Consider the following 20,825-nt stretch of genomic DNA (forward strand, 5'->3'; position numbering starts at 1 on the left):
ACCGAGATGCTCCCTGAAGCCCGGATACTGAATGAGGTCACCGGGAGGTGGGCGAGGCTGGAGGAGAGGTCAGGCCTCAGCCCCCGGGCCGCTCCTGTGGCAGGGAGGCGAGGAGGGGCCAATAAGCCCCAGACGGAAATGCAGGCCGGTTGGCAGGGAAGGGGGGCGAAGGATGTTCCTGCAAGGAAGGCGTGCTCTCCGCAGAGGCTCCTGAGGGTCCTGAACACGAGGGCCGGGGCATCCCCGCCGCAGAAGGAGAAACCTCGGGAGCCCCAGCTGCAGGCAGGTGGCAGGGCGGCCACCGCCCTCTCTTCCCTGGCACGGGAGCCTGTCCCCGCTGCCCGGCTCGGGGTCTCCCAGGCTGTCCTCGAGTCCCTGGGACCCCACACCGACCTTGATCGAGCCCGGCCGTCTTCTGCCTTCTCTGAGCTTCTGCCGAGCTGTGCGACAGCCCCAGGCTGGCTCAGGGGAGCTCGGCACAGATGTCGCTCTCCTCCCATTTGCTGCCGGACCTGTGACTCGTCAGGGCCGTCCGTGCGGAGAGGAGACCTGTCCTCCGAGCCAGCGCCTCTCCGTTCTTGCGGAGGACGGGACGGAACTCCCTTCGACACCTGCCTCAGGTCACACGACGGCATTCGGGTGACGGAAAACACGATTGCTACATCTCAGTTCATATTAGCCTGTGTGGATGAGTGCTCTCAGTCCGCTGACAGGCACGGGGACGGCAGGGTGCCCGTGTGCTGGAGGCCACTGGGGACAGAACGCCGTCCCGGGGACAGAACCACGGACAGCACTCCGGCAGCAGCGCACGCCCACCCCGGCGCGCACCACGCGGCCCCCTGTGGAACGCCTTCCCCGGGGACGTCACCACACCCGGTCCTGCGTCTCCCTAGCATCATCACCCTGCCTGCAGGCCACGTCAGGCAGCCCCGCCCTGCCCCGGTGCCCTCTGGGGGACGTGACTGCCCCCTGAGGCGGGCAGTCCTGCGGTCTGCCGAGCGCCTGACCTCGTCCTCCCAATAAAGCGGGTTCGTTCTGGGAGGATGCCAGCCGGCCAGGCGGCGCGGTCCCGGGTCGTCCCTGCTGGGGGACACGCACCTGCGGGTGGCCGTCCCCGGTCTCAGAGCACAGCTCGCCTCTCCTCTGTGCCCTACGGAGCGTGAAGATGTCCAGAGCGTTACCTGCCCTGGAGTCGGGATGCGGAAGCACACGGAAGGATGGGTACACACGGCACCGGCCGGACCCTGGTGGCAGGGCGACCCTCGATGTTCAGAGCCTGGGGGGGATTGAGAGGAGCGGCGGAGAAGGTCGCCTCCCGGCCCCCGCCTCCCGGAGGAGGGCCTCCGTCGCCCCCACTCTGCCCTTTGCCGTCAGCGGGCTGAGGCAGTTACATCGCTCCCAGTGACGGGACACTGCAGGGACAGGGAGGGTCCCCACGGCCGCAGCCTGGGAACATGCATCCTTCCGTCAGCGGGCAACGCGCATCTTGCATTGATGGCTCTGCTGAGGCCCGAGGAGACCCCACCACCCTGCTTGCGTGACCCTGAACGTGACCGGGAGCCCCTGGAGTCTTTCTTAGGGGTCCAGCCTGCAGTGGGGTGGGAGGTGGGGGGCTCTGCATCGCCAGGTGGGTCACGCTCCCCCGGCCGCGGTGACAGCCGGGGACCGGAGGTGCGCGAGCCCGCGTCAGAGCGCCAGCATCGATCAGAGCGGCTCTCTGACCGCAGGGCCGTCCCGTACAACTGCTTCGGGCTTTACTCATCCTCAGCGTTTACCGAATCCTAGGTGTGGGAACGCTCCTTTGGACCACCTGCCGCTGAACAGAATAACCACCATGAGGAAAAGGTTCAGGTCAGTCAGCCTTGGCGACACGTGACGGGGGCCGCGCGGGGGGGGGAGGGCGTGATGAGCGCCCTGAGTGGGGGAGCAGGGAGGCCGGGCGGGGGTGCCGGGGGGGGGGGCGTGGGACGCGTGCGGGGCTGAGGGGAGGGAGGGGGCTGGGGGCACCTGCCGGGGGAGGAGGGACATCAGGGTGCCGGGAGGGCGAAATTCAAGCCCCCGAGGCACGCGTGACCCCGGCGTCCCTGCCTCCCGCCTCGTGCGGAAAGCCGTCTCACGGATGCTCTTTCTTCAGGAACGGCCTTGGCCCCGTGAAAGACGGGGAGGCCCAGTACGCCGTGGTGCACTGCACGGGTTACATCAAGGCGTGGCCCCCCGCAGGTAAGCCGTGCGTTCTTCCGGGGGGGCTGGGTGTCCTCGCCCGACTGTGCCTTCCCGTCGGGAGCGCGTGCCGCAAAGAGGCAGAGAGATGCGCTCGTCGTTCTTTGTGCTTAGAACGAAATGATCTCTGTCGCTGGGGCAAGTCCCGCTTCCGGAAGCAAAGGTTTCTGGAAAGAGCGATCCTGCGCGGGTGCTTAGAGCCTCCGCCGCTTCCTGCGGTCTGTCACCCGGAGCCCTGTGTGAGGTCGCGGTGGCCTCTGAAATGACAGCTGTCACTCTCACCGGGACGGTGCCACAGACGGCGGCAGGCGTCGGCGAGGAGCTGGAGCCCTGGCAGCCCTCGGGTCGCGCAGGAGGCGCGGTAAACCAGTGCGGCTGCTTCTGGAAACCGGAGGGCCGGTCCTGGCGGCCCTGTGCCCGGGCCGCCCCACTCCCAGGGGCACGCGGGAGAACCGAAAGCGCTTGTCCGCCAAGAAACTTCCAACAGGGGAAGCGGGCAAGTGATTCGTGCTGCAACATCCTTGCACCTTGAAAGCGTCACGCTAAGCGGAAGAAGCCAGACACCCAAGGTGATCCGTGATAGGATATTTTCAATATCCAGAGAAGGTAGATCCCTCCAGGAAGAAAGTAGATGTGTGGTTTCCAGGTGCTGGGCGGCGGGACGAAGGGGGGCGTGGCTGTCCCGGGTACAGCGTTTCTTTTCTAGATGACTCAAATCCTGAAATCAGATGGGGTGACGGTTGCACAAGTCTACAGATCTGAAAACCACTGCCTTGTGCCCTTGAAGATGGCGGGTTTTATGGCGTGTGAGTTATTAATCAATCTGTTATTAAGCAAAGGAATGTACCTGCTGTCGACCATCTGCGTCCCCTTGATGGCTCCGAAAGTGGTCTGGCCCTGGGAACGTTCCCGGTCTGCTGGAGAACGTTGCGACTCTGCTGTTACCGGATGGAGTATTTAAGTGTCCGCGAGGTCGGGTTGATCGATAATGCTGTGAAGGACGACTGTGTCCTTATTGATTATTCACCTGCTCGATGGATTGATCGCTGAGGGAGGCGTGTTGAAGTCTCCAACTGTAACAGAGAGAGGGCTTGCCTGTTCCTTCCCGCAGTTTTGCCCGCGTCTGCCTCTCATGTCTTGAGGCTCTGTTGTATCGTCCATACACGCTACGGGTTTTTATGTCTTCTTGGAGAAGTGACCCCTTTGTCAGTGTGTGATGCCCTTCCTTATTCCTGATAAGTTTCCCTGCTCCGAATTCTGCTTTGTCTGAAAATAATACAGCGACTCCAGCTTTCTTTGGATTGGCGTAAGCATGGTGTGTTTTTCTCCATTTTTTACTTTGAACCTGTGTCATAGTTAAAAAAAATTTTTTTTTAACGTTTATTCAGTTTTGAGAGACAGAAAGAGAGCGCAAGCAGGGAAGGGGCAGAGAGAGACGGAGACACAGAATCCGAAGCAGGCTCCAGGCTCTGAGCTGTCAGCACAGAGCCCGGCACGGGGCTCGATCCCACAGACCGCGAGATCGTGACCTGAGCCAAAGTCGGAGGCTTAACTGACTGAGCCACCCAGGCGCCCCTAACCTGTGTCATTATTTTTAAAGTGAGCTTCTTATAGATGTGTTGCTGGGTCCAATGTTTTTACCCACTCCGACCATACAACTTTTAATTGGTGTATTTAAACCATTCACGTTTAATGGGATTATTCATCTAGTTTACTCAATACCTACCGTGTTTTCTATTCCGTGTATTTGTTCTTTCTTCTCCCCTCTCTGTGCATTCCCTGGTTTCCACTGGACGTTCTGTAGGATCTCATAGTCTCTCTTAGCATGTTAGTAATACTTCCTTAAAAATATCTTTGTTGTTTGCCCCGACTTGAAATATATATTTACAACTACTGTAAACCCACTTCCAAATAATACCGTACTGCTTTTGTGGGTAGTGCGAGGATCCCTGGCCTCAGCTTCCCTTCCTCCCTCCCTCTCCCACAACACCACTCTCTTGGGCGACGCTTACCCATGAGCACATTGTTACTGTTGTTGCCGGGAACACACGGAAATATATTAGCTCCATTAAGAAGAAAAGCGCGCCTGGGTGGCTCAGTCGGTTAAGCATCCGACTCTCGATCCTGGCTCAGGTCATGATCTCACCCTTCATGGGTTCGAGCCCCCAGGCGGGCTCTGCACTGATGGCACAAAACCCGCTTGGAATTCTCTCTCTCTCCCTCTCTGTCTGCCCCTCACCCCATTCTCTCCCAAAAGAAATAAGTAAACTTAAAAATTAGGTTGAAACAAAAGTAACGAAAATAAAAAAGTGTATTTCCCCTTAATTTATTCCTTTGTGTGTATCTGAGTTTCTAACCCATAATGTCTCCTTCTTCCTGAAGAACTTCTTTTAACATTTACCGCAGGACGGCTCTGCCAGGGGGTGAAGTCTCTATTTTTGTTTTTCCCAGGGTCGTTATTTCTCCCTCACTCTCAAAGGATAATTCTGCTGGGTTTAAGGTTTTAGGTTGGCCTGATTTTCCCCCAGCACTTCAGATCTCCACGCCTTCCTTGTTCCTGTGGTTTCTGACGAGAAGTTCACGGAACTGGTACCTTTGTTTTCCTGTAGCCCGTGTGGGACTTTTTTTTTTTTTTTTTTTGGCTTCTTTCAAGGTTTTTTCTCTTTGTCTTTGCTTTTCTGCAGTTCTAATATTACATGCCTCAGAAGCTCGTTTTATTTTGGTTTTTGGTTATTTATGCCGCTTGGTAATTTCCGAGCTTCCTGTGTCTGTGGTTTGGTGTCCTTACTTGTGAAAAATTCGTGGGGGCGTCTGGGTGGCGCAGCTGGCTAAACACCTGACTCTCGACTTCCGCTCAGATTGTGATCCACAGTTCATGAGTTCAAGCCCCGTGACAGCATGGAGCCCACTTGGGATTCTCTCTCTCTCCCTTCCTCTCTCTCCCTCTCTGCCCCTTCCCCGCTCATGCTGTCTCTCGGAATGAATAAACTTTTTTTTAAAAAAGGAGAAATTTTTGAACGCTGTGTCTTCACATGTTTCTTTTGTTCCGTCTCCTTTCTCTTCCTCCTGGGATTGCGACTGCCCGCATATTATGTCGCGTTCGAAATTGTGTGGCGACTCGGGCGTCTTCTGTTCTGGATCTTTTCACTCTTTTCTCCCCCTTGCATTCTAGTTTTGAGAGTGTCAGTCGACAGATCTTCATGCTCACTGATTCTTTCCTTGTCGACATCCAGTCTGCTGATGAGTCTGTCGAAGGCGCTGCTCGTTTCTCCAACAGTGTTTTCTGTTTGAATTTTTTAAAAAGTTTATTTATTTATTTTGTGAGAGAGCCGGGGAGGGACAGAGAGGGAGACAGAGACAATCCCAGGCAGGTTCCACGCTGTCAGCGCAGAGCCCGATGTGGGGCTCGAACTCACGAACGGTGAGAACATGACCTGAGCCGAAACCAAGAGTCTCTGGTGCTGTTTTTTATTTCTAGCATCTCCTTTCGGTTTCCTCCTGGAGTTTCTACCCCTCCACTCGTGTTACCCGTCCGGTTTTGCTTCTTCCATTAGAGCTCTTAGCATATTAATTATAGTTATTTTAAATTCCCTGTCCAGCAGTTTCAGTCTGTGTCATCGTGGAGTCTGGTTAAGATGCTGACTTTGTCTCCTCAGGCTGTGCTTTTTCTTGCCATTTAGCACGCCTTGTAAATCTTTGTTGGAATCCAGATGTGACGCGTCAGGTGATACCAACGGAGGTAAATAGGTCATAGAAGTTTAATTGAATTCTTCCCGGAGTCGGATGTGTTTAATGTTTGCCATATATATACATATATATCAGTTCGACATACAGACGTGCATGTGTTATATACTTTTAAATCGTGTATTTTTTATTTGTAGACTTTTCTTTCCTGTATAAATCATAATGCACATAATTGTCAGGGTGCTGCTTGCCTGAAGGACCCCAGTTAGATTCAAGACTTTGAGCGAGCTGCCTTCACAGGTGTCCCGAGCCCAGACCTCAGCTCTGTAGATCTAGAAACAGTCCTGATGGGGCCCGAGAACGGACCAGCCCCGGCGAAGGTGGGAGTCCTTGCAGGCTGATGTCTTAACCAGGTGTGACCCATAATGCCGCGGGGCTTCCCCGTCTCTGATGGGGATGCTCACGCCCGTCGTCCGGGGATCCCGTGAGGTTCTGAGGCTGCTGTGAGGCCAGATTTGCATCGGAAGGTTGTTTGACGAGAGGCAAACCAGAGGAGAGGCGCGGACAGCCTGGAGAGAGACTTTGCGCAGCGGCGTGGCTCAGGGAGCACACGGGACGGCCTGACCTGTGCCCGCTGCTGAGCACCAGACACGGGCCCGTCCCTCGGGGAGCACGGAGCCGTGGGGCTGGGGGGCCAGCACGCGCGCAGATGATGCAGGAGGGTGTGGGGAGACGGCCAGCCCCGGGGACGGTGGGGGGGCCTGATGCCCCCCGGGGACAGGAGAGCTTCCCGGAGGAGGCTCCTCACGGTGTGGGTCGGTATCACTGAGTCCAGCCCTTGGAACCCCTGTTCCAGGAGACCATCTCGTTCCTGAGTTCCTCTCCTGAACTCGTCACTCTTATGATACCGGGCAAATTCCCCGTCCTGTTCCTGGCCTCAGAGTGCCCTCCTTCTGACCACCGTATTTGGGCTCCACGCCTACATCACGAGAACTGCCATGGTCATGGTGAGTCTAACGCAGAGTCCTTGTGGGTGAGCAGGAGAGAGGAGTCTGAGGCCCGGGGTGCAGGCAGGTGACTGTACCCAGAGCCCACAGAGGTGACTCAGGGCAGGCCCTTCTGGAGCCGCGTGTGGGTCCGTGCCTGTGAGTGTTTGTGTGCCCGGGGTCACGGGGCCAGTAGGACTTGGCATGACGCCTTCAGTGACCGCCCTTGGCACCGCACCATGTGCGAAGGGGTTGAAGGAGCCGGGGGTGTTTATCTTGGAGAAAGCGAGACATGATTTCTGTCTCTAAGTATTTGAGGGGGTGTCATATGAAGGAGGAATTAATCTTACTAAGGATAGTTCCAGAAGGCACAATTTGGACCAAAAGAGGAAAATTACCAAAAGGCAGATTTTTAACTCAATAGGGAGAAATGAGCAAAGGACCGAGCAGGACAACAAAAATAGCTCTAAATACGAATACATTCCACGCTCAACACATGGGGAAAAATTAGTTTCCGGTCAGAGCTGTAAATGAAAATAATTTCATACTGTCTCCTCTTACCTATCGAGTGGCAAAAAAGTCAAAAAGACAAAAAAAATGTCGGGCTGTGCCGACAGCTCGGAGCCCGGAGCCTGCTTCCGATTCCGTGTCTCCCTCTCTCTCTGCCCCTGCCCCGCTCGCTCTCTCTCTCTCAAAAATTTTTAAAAACATTGAAAAAAAAAAAAGACAGAATACACCGCATTGGTAAAGTTCAGGAAAATGGACACTTGGATGTACCACTGATGGGAATATTATAAATCAGCGCCAACCTTCCGAGGAGGAAGTTGGCCGTATCACCAAATGCTTTAGAAAGCGCATTCGTCAACATACAGGGCTCGCGCTTCGAGGGATTGACTCCAGGGAGTCAATCAGAGAGGCGTGTGTGGCACGTTTAAGCATCGTCTGTAACCGCGGAAGCTTCGAATTGGCCCAGATCTCAGTGGTAGAGAAGGGCTTAAAAAACAGCACGGAACGTCCATTTGGTGGAGTACCGGACGGCCGCAGGGCAGGCCTGCTTTCGAAGGACGCTTAAGGACGCAGCGGCGAGCTGCGAAGTGTCAGGCCAGCAGCTTCTACAGAATAACCGTCGTGACCCACGTGTATCTTTCAGGCGTGAATGAGTCGTGTCATCTGTGCGTTGACGAGGCGTGCATGCGGCGTGAGCCATTGTTACTCCCGGGGAGCGGAGCGCTGGTTACTTTCTTCTTTCCTCTTCGCTCCTACGTTTGCCCAGTTACCACGTGACTTTCGTAATCAGAGACAATGGCGTTCTAAAGAAGTCTCTGTGACTTTTCTAACGCACGCTGTGGACAGTCGGAGCGAATGGTTCGTACTGAGTTCAGAAATGGTGCCTTTCTGTTTGCTTTTTGGTTTGGTCTCACGGTGTATCATTCGACTACTGGCCCCTAGGAACGTAGAGGTTCTGGAAAACAAGCCTGCGCCAAACCAGCCTGAGGCTGTGCTGCTCGTTCCTTGGTGGATAACTACATTCGTAGCACCTGCGACACTTCGTGCCTCCCCCTGAGACTCGAGACCGAGCTCAGGCTGCATCCTTCTCCTGCCCCAGGACTTAGCCCAGACCGGGCTCGGAGGGTATATTTCAAGAAGACTGGACAGACGGATGGATGAAAAGAAAGAAGGAGTGAAAAGGATGAACGAGACGAGAGCAGTTGACCTAGGGAGTGGACGTGGGAAAGAATTTCTTGCCAGAATTTCCAAAGGCGTTTCTAGGACCTGCTTTTCCAGAAATCTTTTCAGATGGAAGAAGGAGTCTTCTGCCCTGGATGAGGTGGCTGGAGTGAGGTCATTGGCACACTCACCCTAGAATCAGGTCGCGGGGCCGGAGGCCGGAGGCCGGGAAGAGGAGCTCCCTCTCCGCTTGCATGGAGCCTGGTGAACGTTCTCCAGGAGTCGTGTCCCCGCCGGCCCCGAGCTCCTTAGTCGCAAACAACGACGTGCTTAGAAAGGATGAAGATTTCCCGAGCACCAAAGTTGCTGACCTTGGCGGTCTCTCAAGGTGCAAAGACGCGGACCTCACGGAGCAGACGGGGGGCTCGGGAAGGACCCTGGGGAAGCCACGTGCAGCACATGCGCGTCCCCGCGAGCCTGCTGGGTGTGCGCTCAGAGGCCTGCCTGGGGCCGCTGACCCCACACTACACAGGGACAGCACAACGCACTTCGGCGTGTCCAGAGGCCTTCGTGATTCGCCTCGCTGCGTTGTGTACCGCATGGGTTTCAGCTGAAGTGTTTGGGGTGCGACAGGGAGGAAAGGCGGGGTTCCAAAGACCGTCCCCTTGCCGAATCCCGCGGCTGCTTAGTCTGAAGACGCGGGCTGTGCTCGACAGAATGAGCAGGTGAAGAAGCTCCCAGAACGGGTTGCGTTTTGTATCTCGTGAGGTGTGTCCAGAGCCCGAAGGAGACTTTGACCTTGGGAAGACGTTATTTGCCGCCCCCACCGGGCCGTCATCGCCCTGTGGCCTTGCATTTCAGACGGACGTCCAGAGTTGAGCCTCTGTTCCGGTGACCGTCCTCTGACCTGCCTGGGTCATCACCTGGCAACCCGTGGGAGACCTCTGGTGAAGGGGCAGTGTGTCCGCACAGGGCGGCAGTGGTCGGGCCCGGGGGAGGGGGAGCCCGAGCAGGTTCCAGCTGCTCCCGCCTGGACCGCGAGGTCAGGACGGGGGTCGCTGTCGGTGCCCGCATGCCTTCCCGGCGGTGAGGCTGGTTCCTGCCTTCACTTTGCTGCCGGCCGGTCAGGGAGCCTCGGACACGGCGTGCCAGAGGCCGAGGTGTTTGGGGGTCTCGGCTAGAGTCCGTGGTGGCCAGGCTGGTGCTGTCCCTTCGCCAGACGGCTCCGCCCCTGCGCCCGCTCACCTCTAGCAGCCCCACGCTTTTGCGCTTTGCTCGTTGAACACGATGTGCCTCCGGTTGAAAATCTCCAAAAGCTGCTTTGTCTGAATCGAGGCCACCGGCCCACGAGGCGGCGGCCGGCTCCCTGCTGTCTCTTACCCGCGGCCACCCTGTCCTGCGTCTGCACATCAAGCCTCGGTCTCCTGCTCAGCCCCTCGGTCTGAAGCCCCGGTCAGAGAGCAGAGCCGTGACCTTTGCTTTGAGACCCAGAGCTGTGGTCCGCGAGGCCTTTTGGGGCAAAGCTGCCCTTCTGTTCCCACCATGGGCCGGACACTTGGCTGGGCCCTGAGGACCCTCAGGCTGGTTGGGCCCAGTTCCTGCCCCTGTGGGTCCCGGTCCAGTGGGGGGGGGCAGGTAGGCGTACGGGTCACAGCAGAGCCCGGGGTCAAGGGTGGCAACGCAGGCACAGAGGGGAGAGCCCGTCTGCTGGGAGTGCCCTGCTCGCTCTGGCGACCCTCCCCGAAAGCCTCGCCGGCAGGCAGAAAGTCACAGTCGAGCAGGAATGTCGACAGGAGGGAGACAGAGGGATTTCCTCATTGGGAAAAAGCCTGGCAGGTGTAGGGAGAGCATGGATGGGGGCTGCAGGTTGAACAGTGACCGCAGCTCCCTTGGTGAGTGCTCGCCATGAGCGAGGCTCTAGGCAAGGTCCCCTGTGTGCTTTAGGCTGCTTAGCTTTCACGACGCCCTCCGGAGGTGCTGGCCCCGTCATCATCCCCGCGGCACAGGCGGGACACCGGAGGACACGCACGGTGCCGTTGCCAGCGGGCAAGTGGGAGCGCTGGGCTTGCGGATGCCCTTGCCGCGGCGCCCTGCTTTCTGCCGGCGGGAGGGGTGCTGTGCCGGCAGCCACGTGCGGTTCTCCGCGACCGGTGGGGGAGACGCTGCGTGGGCAGGAGGGGTCCCGTCCGGGGACCAGGCCGGGGTTTGGAGCCTGCTCTACACTGGGCATCACTGAGGCCGCTGCCGGTTTTTAAAGATCGTTCTGTGTGTTGAAGCCAAAGGGGGGGGGGGGGGAGCGGGGATGGGCCCGGAGGCCTGGGGACCGGAGGAGACTCACCCAGGGAGCCACAGGGATGCCTGAGTCGGAGCCAGGCCGTGCTGATGGCAAGGGGTCGGGGGTGCCGGGAAAGCAGGTGCGGGCTGGCCGCACGGCTGGTGGGGCTCGGGCTCCAGCCCAGGACCGACTCCAGAGTCCGCGGGTTCAAGGGTCACGCGAGATTGGCTCCCCTTACGTGTGCGCAGATCCATGGCACGGAGTTCAGGTACTCGGTCGTTGTCTTGCATCATCGTCTCTCAGGACGGTCGCCCACCCTTGCTCGGCCCCCCGTGACTGCTCTGCTCACCCTCGTCCCCCCCAGACCGGGTTCCCTCCGTCATCGTATGTCCTGCCTCAGTGCCACGGTGACCCCTAACAGGCCTCTTCAAGAAGGGGGAGTGGGGGCACCATTCACAAGCCCTCGACGTGGCTGCTCCTGGGAACTCGCGGGTCGCGGGGCTCCCTGCCTCAAGGGGCCCGAGACGGGCTTCTGTTCTGGGCGGCCTGCTTCCCTTTTCTCCCGCTGTGACATTTGTAGTTATCCCTGGAATTCAAGACTTTCACTCAGTCTGTTTTCATTAATTGTAACTGGTGCTGCATGGGCCCTCCTGGCTGACAACCACCCCCCCCCACTCTGTCTTCACCGTGGGGGGCTCGTCTAGATTTTCCAGGTCGCTGCGGCTTCCCGGCCTGCCCTGCTCACACCTACGGCCACGTCGATTTCCCGCGTCTGCCCCCTCCTGCTTCCCCTGGTTTCTTTATCCCCTTCTTCCACATTCTGGCGGGGTGTCTCAGTCCTAATCCCCTCTCTGTGATTCCCATTTAATTTTGCAAAAGCTCTGTTGTGGTACATTTCACGTGAGCTCAATGCTTGTTGAATTAAAGCTGTGTCTTTTTTGTAAATACGGTAAATTTAGGGGATCCCCCTCCTTTTTTTGTAAACTAACTTTTTTTCTTTAGTGGGAACATGAGCTGCGATTCGTTCACTCAGTCTCCTCTTTCTCACATGCTTGTGATTTTCCCACGGGGCTCGCCTTCCAGAGGCCGCTAGGCGGGCATCCACTGTCGAGGCCGGAGGCCGGTCCCATCGCTGACCGTGTGGGTTCCGGGATGGCCTGTCAGGCCCGACCAGGGCAGACGAGCGGTGCTTCCCTTTGCCAATACCTGACCGGGGGTCCGTTTGTCTGCACCCGACGACAGGGTGGGGACAGAAGGAGACTGAAGTCACAAACAGCCCAGAGGGGGCGCCCTGATGCCTTCTGGGAGGTGTGGGTTCAAGGCTGGCTCTCCCTCATGACTTCCCCCATTCCACACTTGTCTCCGGCCGCCATAGCTCGAAGCTTGTAGGTTGGCCGTATCGGGGGCCTCCCACACGCACCCCAGGTGACCTTAGCCTTCCTGTACGGAGACTTGTGTCTTGCTCAGCTCTCCCCTTGGTGGTCTGGCCCAAACCACACACACACAGGTCTGCTCACGCCTGCCCGTCTGCTCATGGGAACCCTGCTGCTTTCTGATGCTGACGCACGCTTCTCCCGGCTCAGGTTCTGGTCCTTTCCACGGTGATTTGGGAGGCCGGGGTGGTTAGTCAAGTGGTTGCAGTTTCCTCTTTTGAGCTTCAGAGCTCCACTTTGCGAAGCGGAGGGCCCGTTTCTTCAGAGTCACCAGCAGGAACGCTGACATTCAGCATTTTCCCAAGTATCTTCCGAGATCGTGTGTCCCCAGAGAGGCTCCGTGAAGAAAACGCTCTGTGGTCAGTGACTTGGGAAATTTCACGTCCTGTTTTTCCCTCGTAGGGAAGCATATCCCAGAGGTGCAAACCGAAGTCTCTGAGAAGCCCTGATGAAACGCCTTTATCTCTGTTTAAACTATGCTTCCCAAATGTGTTTGGCCAGGGAAACTTTTTTTTTTTTTTTTTTTTTTGCCTAAAACTTATTAGTATTCCTCGGGGAGTATTTGGGAAGTGTGCTGCAAACAAGTGGCCTGAATTGCTTGCAGCAGAAGGTGGTTGTTTTCTCCCCCCGCGTTTGGCAGGGTGCAGAACTATGTCTTAATTCACATGTGAGGATGTGGGTCCCAGGACAGGCTCCACCCAGCGTTACCGAAAAACAGGCCAACTTTCCATGAGCATCTGCGCGGGGTCAGTGCAACCCCGGGTAAGAAATGAAGACACATTTCTGGCCGCTGCTGAGTTTTGCCCCAAGCAGAAGTTTCCAGTTACGTGTCATTCATGCTGTTGTTTGTATTAGTCGGGATTTATTTAGACCTGGCATTAGCGAAGCGGGTTTCCGAAAGAGAGGTGATCGAACGTAAGGCAAGCTGAGTTTGTGAAACCGAGTAGGGAACTCCTGAAATCTGTTAAAATGGTTGGAGTTATCCTGTTCCTTTTAAAACCCACTTTGCTCAGCGCTGCGGGTCCTGCCAGGAGGCGTCCCTTCCCGACACCCTTCCTCCAGGCCTGGCCTCTGGCCTCCTCGCAGCCCTGTGCCCCTCTCTGTGCGGTGCTCTGGCTCTCTGTGCCCCCCACCGGCCAGGCGGCTCCTTGAGGGCGGGAGCCGGGCCTCACGCGCCGCTAAACCCCCAGGGGAGTCCGGCGCTGAGGACCAGCTCAGACAGTGCGTCGAACCTGGCTGACTGCGTGGCTGAACTGTGACCTGGCGTTTGGACCCCTGGAATGTCAGAGCCAAGGAGAACCTTGAGCTCACCTCGGGCCAGCCCTGTCTGCAGAAGAAGCCCCGCAAGGCCGTGTCTCCGCTGACCCCGGTGTCTCTCCCCTGCCCTTAACCGCAGCCCAGGCCCTCCAGAGGGACGCCTGCAGCCCGGCAGAGCCCAGCCACCGCATGAGGCCGCCTCTGTGACCAGTCTAGGGATGGCACTTTCCGTGTCACAGTGAGGGTGAGAGCCGGTTGTATCCAGTTGCCCATGCTGGGCACTGTGCCAGATGCTTAATACATACTGCGTTGCCCCATGCTCCCTTCACGCTTCATCGCCCTGTGCCCCTGCACTTCCCGTTGTACAGATCACAACTGTCATGGTCCCGTCTTCTGAGGCTCTGAGAGGCTGGGCGCTTTGCAGTCAGTACGGGGTGGACCTCAGATTCCCAAGTCAGGACTCCTGTCACCACCGCTGGGGGGCCTTTGTCCCCAGCAAGACCACTCTGTTCCCAAAGACTTGTCTCCTGTCGAAGCTGGTGTCAGCCATGGTGACCACACTCCCTTGAAGGCCTTCTTTCCCGGGGGCAGGTTTGCCGCTCGGTGACCTCGCTGGGAGGCTGACCAGCATTCTGGATACAAAGAGAGCGCGTGCCTCCCCGTGTCCAGGGGTGACCCCAGTGCTCAGCCGCCGCCCCCTGAAATATGCCCCCGGAAGGACACACGTGCCTTCTGCGCCACGGGCAGGCCATGGGCCGCCCTCCGAAGGGTGAGGAGAGACAGTGGAGCTCAGCCAGCCTGGGGCGGAAAGTTCTTCGTTCTTCTGTCTCGAGTATCTGCCCTTCGCATCGTCCCCCGCTTCCCACGGGCCAGGTTTTCCGGGTGCGAGCTGCCGGAACCAGTTTGGAGATGCGCTCCCACAGATGGAGCGAACGGCCCCCAAGTTGGGGGCCTTGTAGGTTTTTTGAAGGGGGGCTTGACATCGGGTGGGGGCCACACTTTCAGGGGGTGCAGGGTGGAGCCCGGCCAGGATGGGTGGCAGGGGAGGGGCGGGCGTGGATGTGCGCAGAGGGCTGCAGAGCTGCGGCAGGAGGACGGTTGTGGGGGGGCAGCTGGGTGGGGGGGGGGTGTCCACAGTCAGGGGCCATTGGAGGAAGGAGCAGCCCCTGCTGGGGCGGTGGTCACGGGGCAGAGGGTCCTGGAGGCGGCCGGGTCACAGAGCCTGCCAGAGGCAGGTGGCCACGGGCTTGGGTGGCAAAGAATCATTTCTAAGGACTGAGTGGAAGGAGCTCAGTTCGAGAAGGTGAGTGGAGGCAACGGGGCCTGACGTTCGTGGGGAAGAAAACGGAGCAGGAAGTGGTGGGTGGAGGGTGACAGCCGGCCGGGGGGCAGGTCACGGCCGTGGCGGGGGGGGCCCTCGGGTGCCCAAGGCAGCAGTGCTTTGGGGAGGCGGTGAGAGCACAGCCCTAGGCAGGCACGGGGACAGACAGACTGCCGGCCATAGCTCCCTTCTGCGCCACTGGGGGTTTCGATTCTAGAAGCCAGCTAGTGGGACGTGTGCCTGTAGCTGTGAACTTGTCACAACCGAGAGCTGGAAATCGCAGTGAAGTCCCCCCTGCGCGGGCGTGCGGAGGACCGGGGGTTCAGTGTTCCTGTTCTTCCCTTGGAAAACAGCCCACTGCTGTCCGTGGAAACCCCGCCCTGTCAGGGACTCGGCCTCACGTGGCCGGGGGCCCGGGAGGCCTGTGGAGAGGTGGAGGCCTGGAGAGGGGTGGCCGATGTGCCCCCGACTCCTTCCTCCCGATCGATGTCCCCGCTGCACCTCCGTGGGGCGTTAGTGTCACAGCCCCTTACCGGCCAGTGCTTTGTTTGCAGGTTATGATTTATTGGATTTAGTGCTTTGTTTGCAGGTTATGATTTATTGGAAAGCTCTCGGTCCAAGTTTATACAGAAAATACTCGTTTACAACTTGCCTTTTAGGCAAAAGAGGACGCATGTTAATTTTCATGATTTAGGGGCAGTTAATCTGGAAAAGGGGTGTTCCATCTCTGCCAGATGTTTTAGAACTAAACTCCTACGATCTCGGGTGCGTTTTCCCTCAATTTGGGGATCAAAGGGTAGAGTCCTTATTTTATTTTAGTTTTTAGTGTTTTTTAGTTTTGAGAGACAGAGCATGAGCAGGGGAGGGTTAGAGAGAGAGGGAGACACAGAATTCGAAGCAGGCTCCGCTCTGAGTTATCAGCATAGCGCCCAACGTGGGGCTCGAACCCACGAACTATGAAATCACGACCTGAGCCGAAGTCGGATATTTAACCGACTGAGCCCCCAGGCGCCCCACGGGGTAGAGTTCTGATGTCTGGATTTAAGCACACGGCACCCATGGTCCTGGCTCTCAAGTACCACCTCAGAAAACTTCCCAAGTGTGTGAAGCCCACCATTGTAAGTATCGGACACCACGTGCTTGCCTTTTGTTTTTATCCTGTTGTCTTTAGTTTTTAAACAACTATTGCCAAAACAGCCCATCTTCATTAAAGAAATTTAAAAAGTCTATAAAATCTTGAAAAATATAGTCAAAATCACCCACAAATCCATTTTTTTTTTTTTTTTTAATTTTTAAAAGGTTTTAAAAGCCTACAAATAAGTCTCCCTTCGTACCCTGGTCCTACGCCTGAGAACCAACTGGGAACACCCCCGTGCTTCATCTTCTAGGTCTTTTTCTATGTAAGAAAACGGTCGGAGGTCATGTTACATATTTTACGACACAGCTCGTGTTTTAACGGGTCACAGATTTCATGAATACGTACGTACCAAGCTGGTACATACACCACTCGTCCATTCTTTTCATTCTTTTAAGTGGCTGCATCAGATTTCGTTGGCCATTCCTCAAACGAGAGCACTGAGATCGTTTCTAGGTTAGGGCTCCGGCTGAGGGATGACCTTGTATGCGATTCTTTACCCTTGAGTGTGGGTTTCTGCAGGGAAGTCTCTGCGTTGGTAGAGTGATGACCCAAGCCCCTTTTCGTAGATACTACCAAGTTCACCTTACGAAGCTGGAGGCCAGTGTGTCCGTTTTTCCACACTCTTACCAAGAATGTTTCCATGCTCTGGTAAGTTTTGCCAGTCTGATAGGTTTGGGGGCAAAGGACATATTTTAAATTGAGTTTTCTTCATTAGCAAAGTTGAGCATCTTTCCTTGGTGCATTGACTATCCATCTGCATTTCCCCGTGAGTTGCTTGTTCATGACGTACGCCCAGTTTCCTGTCGGGGGATGTGTTTTCCTCGTTCACTTAGAGAGGGTCTTTATAACATTATAAATATTAATCCTCTGTTTATTGTATGTTGCAGATATTTTCTTCTAGCCTGATGTTTAGCTTCTGATTTATTGTTTTTCACGCACAGAATGGATGAGGCACACAGAACGTACTCTCATCTCTCTGCTGATTCGGAGCTCTTATGACAGAGTTCTAGTGCTGGCCAGGAATTCACGTGACAATTCAAAGATGTCCTCAGGGCTTTTCAGCCCACTGCTGCCTCCCCTGTGGCTGTTGTTTATTGGTGGTTTGTTTCGGTGCTTGTTTCCTTTTTGGTCCATAGGATCCACTGTCCTCAAATCCACCTGCTGGTGGCTGATGCTTGTTCCCTTGCACGTGCCTGTTTTCATCCTGTCCCCATCTGGGGACACAAATTGCTGTTTGTCATCCTTCATGGTCGAGACGATCAAACAGCCCAACTTGCTGGTATCCCGGGTGAGAGGAAATAAAATAGGCTGTGAGTTGGGGACTGGAAGCCTTTCCTGAGAGCAGAGTGCATAGACTATACCGAATGGTCTTTGGAACATCAGTGAGGGGAGCGGGGAAATGTCGTTCTGCTTGCCGAGATGATAACGGGTACTTCCCAGATGGATGAGGTGCTTTTGCAGGCTTCCGCCTTGCATGAGGGACCCCCTGTCGCCTGGGGGCACAGGGCTTGGACGTGTGTGTAACTATGCCAGACTTCCGTGGCACCACGCCGCACCATCCCCCCAGCGCCATTCCAGACCCTTCTGTCCACAGTGCCCACCAGTCCCGCCACTGACCCACCCAATTCTCACAGACCCTTGTCCCTAAAGCCTCCCCCAGCGTTCCGCCAACAACTTCCAAACCACTTTATTTGTGTCGTGTTGTCCTTGTTATGACAGCTTGTTCGCATCTGTTTTCCCCGCGTACGTGCTGCTCCTGGAGAGCAGGGGCCACATCACGCGCATTTCTGTGTTATTTAAGCTGCAGAGCACGGGGCTTCGGACACGGCGGGAAGCCTGGTGAATGTTTGGTGCCTGAATCTCTCTCTGCATCTCCCAGTTACACACCCCGCAGTTTCTATCCAGGAGGTACCCAGATTTACCGCTGTCACTATTTAAAATCTTTAATCAGTGCCACTGAGAGAATTTATGCAACTTTACAATAAAACACTAAGTACGAAAACAGCAACGGCAGATAGGTCTTATTTGAAAGCCCACTTTAGGGGCGCCTGGGTGGCGCAGTCGGTTGAGCGTCCGACTTCAGCCAGGTCGCGATCTCGCGGTCCGTGAGTTCGAGCCCCGCGTCGGGCTCTGGGCTGATGGCTCAGAGCCTGGAGCCTGTTTCCGATTCTGTGTCTCCCTCTCTCTCTGCCCCTCCCCCGTTCATGCTCTGTCTCTCTCTGTCCCAAAAATAAATAAACATTGAAAAAAAAAAATTTGAAAGCCCGCTTTAAAAAAAAAATTTTTTTAATGTTTATTATTTTTGAGACAGAGACAGAGCATGAGTGGGGGAGGGGTAGAGAGAGAGGGAGACACAGAATCCGAAGCAGCTCCAGGCTCTGAGCTGTCAGCACAGAGCCCGACACGGGGCTCGAACTCACGACCCGTGAGATCATGACCTGAGCCGAAGTCGGATGCCCAACCGACTGAGCCACCCAGGTGCCCCATTAGCGTATGTGACTCTTGATCTCAGGGTTGTGGGTTCGAGCCCCACACTGGGTGTAGAGATTACTTAAAAATAAAATCTTGGAAAAATAAAGCTGTGATTTGAAATGCTTTTATTATTAAATGTGGGAAAACTAGGATTTAACTTATGAAAATAGAACTTATTTAACCTGTGAACAAGGAAAAGAATAACAAGTTACCATGAGCTAAGTAAGAAGATGGAGGTAATGAAATAAAAATGAAAAAAATTAAATCTGAAAACAAAACTATCGTGTCCTATTGATAAACAGGTCTTTGTGAAGATGTGTAGAAGAGAAAAACTCTGAAAGCCTAATTCTAGTTTTATAAAAAGAATGGAAATAAATTGATGTTAAGAATGGAGAAATTTATCAGAAAAAGGTTAAAAACTTACAAACATATAGCGTGTGTAATTTAGATTTATGCATGTTAAAATCTTTAGGAAGAAAGCTAATTTCTGGGAAAATATGTCACTAAATTTGAATTAAAAAAGGAGAAAAGATCAAAGCCAGGCAAGACATTGAAAAAACTGATAAAGAATTGCTCCCTAGGGGCGCCTGGGTGGCGCAGTCGGTTAAGCGTCCGACTTCAGCCAGGTCATGATCTCGCGGTCCGTGAGTTCGAGCCCCACGTCAGGCTCTGGGCTGAAGGCTCAGAGCCTGGAGCCTGTTTCCAATTCTGTGTCTCCCTCTCTCTCTCTGCCCCTCCCCCGTTCATGCTCTGTCTCTCTCTGTCCCAAAAATAAATAAACGTTGAAAAAAAAAAATTAAAAAAAGAATTGCTCCCTAAATGGTACCAGGCCTGGAGGTTTTATGGGCAAATTATTAAACACTTCCAGAGTATAGGAAGAGATAGAAAGTGCACTGCTTTGTTTTTTATTTTATTTTTTTTATTTAAAAAAAAAATTTTTTTTCAACGTTTATTTATTTTTGGGACATAGAGAGACAGAGCATGAACAGGGAGGGGCAGAGAGAGAGGGAGACACAGAATCGGAAACAGGCTCCAGGCTCTGAGCCATCAGCCCAGAGCCTGACGCGGGGCTCGAACTCACAGACAGCGAGATCATGACCTGGCTGAAGTCGGACGCTTAACCGACTGCGCCACCCAGGCGCCCCTGCTTTGTTTTTTAAAGTTAGCACGACTTTGATACAAAACTGGTAAGGGCATATTAAAAAAAAAAAAAGTATGAATGCAATTTCATTTGTAAATATAAGACACTAAATACAAGGGTCAGCAAATCAAATGCATGATTGCAAGGTTGCTTGAGTGGTTTAACATTAGAAAATCTGTTCATGTCATTAATTATCCAAAAGACAAAAGCTATATGACAGAAATTCATTTCAGTTAGCAAATATTAAAAATAGATATCTTTAGAAACTAATGAAAGAACCATATTTCCTTAACATGGACGAAACGGTCGTCAACACCTTACGGGATGCAGAAGCATCCCCAGTGAAGGGTCCGGGGCCTTCACTGCAGGGACCAGTGCTCCCCGGCCCCCTCACACAGCATTGCTGTGAGACCCCCACCCCCAGCAATCACGTGAGAAGAGGAAAGAAGCCACAATTACTGCTTGAAAGGAAGGAAAGAAAGAAAAGTAAGATGAAATTAACATCACTTGCAGAGGATGTGATGATCTCCCAGAAAAACCAAATCTAACCTACGGAAAATGTTTTAGGAGATTGAGTACAGAGCCATTTAGGAAATTCTAGAAAAAAAAAATCAGTACCAGTTAGAAAAATACAATATGAAAAATACCCATTTATGAAGATAGCAACATTACAGCATACATGTTAAAAATATTAACATGACCTGTGTGAGAGTACTGAGACACCTTGGGGGCTCAGTCAGTTAAGTGTCTGACTTCAGCTGAGATCATGACCTCACAGTTTGTGGGTTCAAGCCCCGCATTGGGCTCTACACTGACAGAACAGGCCTTCTTGGGATTCTCTCTCTCCTTCTCTGTCCCTCCCCTGCTTTCTCTCTCCAGATAAATAAAAATAAACATTAAAAAAAGAAATGTGTAGGATTAAACTACCAAATAATACTGAGGGACACAAATGACCTAGCTAACTAGCATCCTGCATCGTCTTTGAGACAAAGGTTTAGCATTATAACGATTTCAGCTAGTTCCAAACCAGTGTAGAGATTTGATGCAGTTCCAATAGTTGCCCCACTGAGATTTCTTTTAAATGAAAATTAATTCTCAAATTCATACAGGCCAATAAATATTAAAATAGCTAATAAAATCTCAATACACCGCTGGGGAGTAATTTCTGTACCAAATATGAAATTATGTGTGTTAAACCCTGAATAGTTCAAATGTGCCACGAAAGTACGA

General features: G+C 54.4%; 1 protein-coding gene across 7 annotated transcripts in view; it reads left to right on the top strand.

Annotated features, from left to right (window-relative positions):
• Positions 1 to 20,825, top strand: part of ARNT2 (aryl hydrocarbon receptor nuclear translocator 2) — a 144,560-nt gene that overhangs the window by 80,199 nt on the left and 43,536 nt on the right. For all 7 annotated transcript variants that reach the window (XR_006705415.1, XR_006705416.1, XR_006705417.1 and 4 more), the window contains exons 7-8: positions 1,786 to 1,851; positions 2,135 to 2,220. Coding sequence is in view for 2 of the 7 variants with exons in the window: in XM_045452263.1 (XP_045308219.1) it covers positions 1,786 to 1,851; positions 2,135 to 2,220 (152 nt within the window). In the remaining 5 variants the exon portion in view is untranslated. The remainder of the gene's footprint in view (positions 1 to 1,785; positions 1,852 to 2,134; positions 2,221 to 20,825) is intronic.

This window comes from Leopardus geoffroyi, chromosome B3 (genome assembly GCF_018350155.1).
Source record: "Leopardus geoffroyi isolate Oge1 chromosome B3, O.geoffroyi_Oge1_pat1.0, whole genome shotgun sequence".
NCBI lineage: Eukaryota > Metazoa > Chordata > Mammalia > Carnivora > Felidae > Leopardus > Leopardus geoffroyi.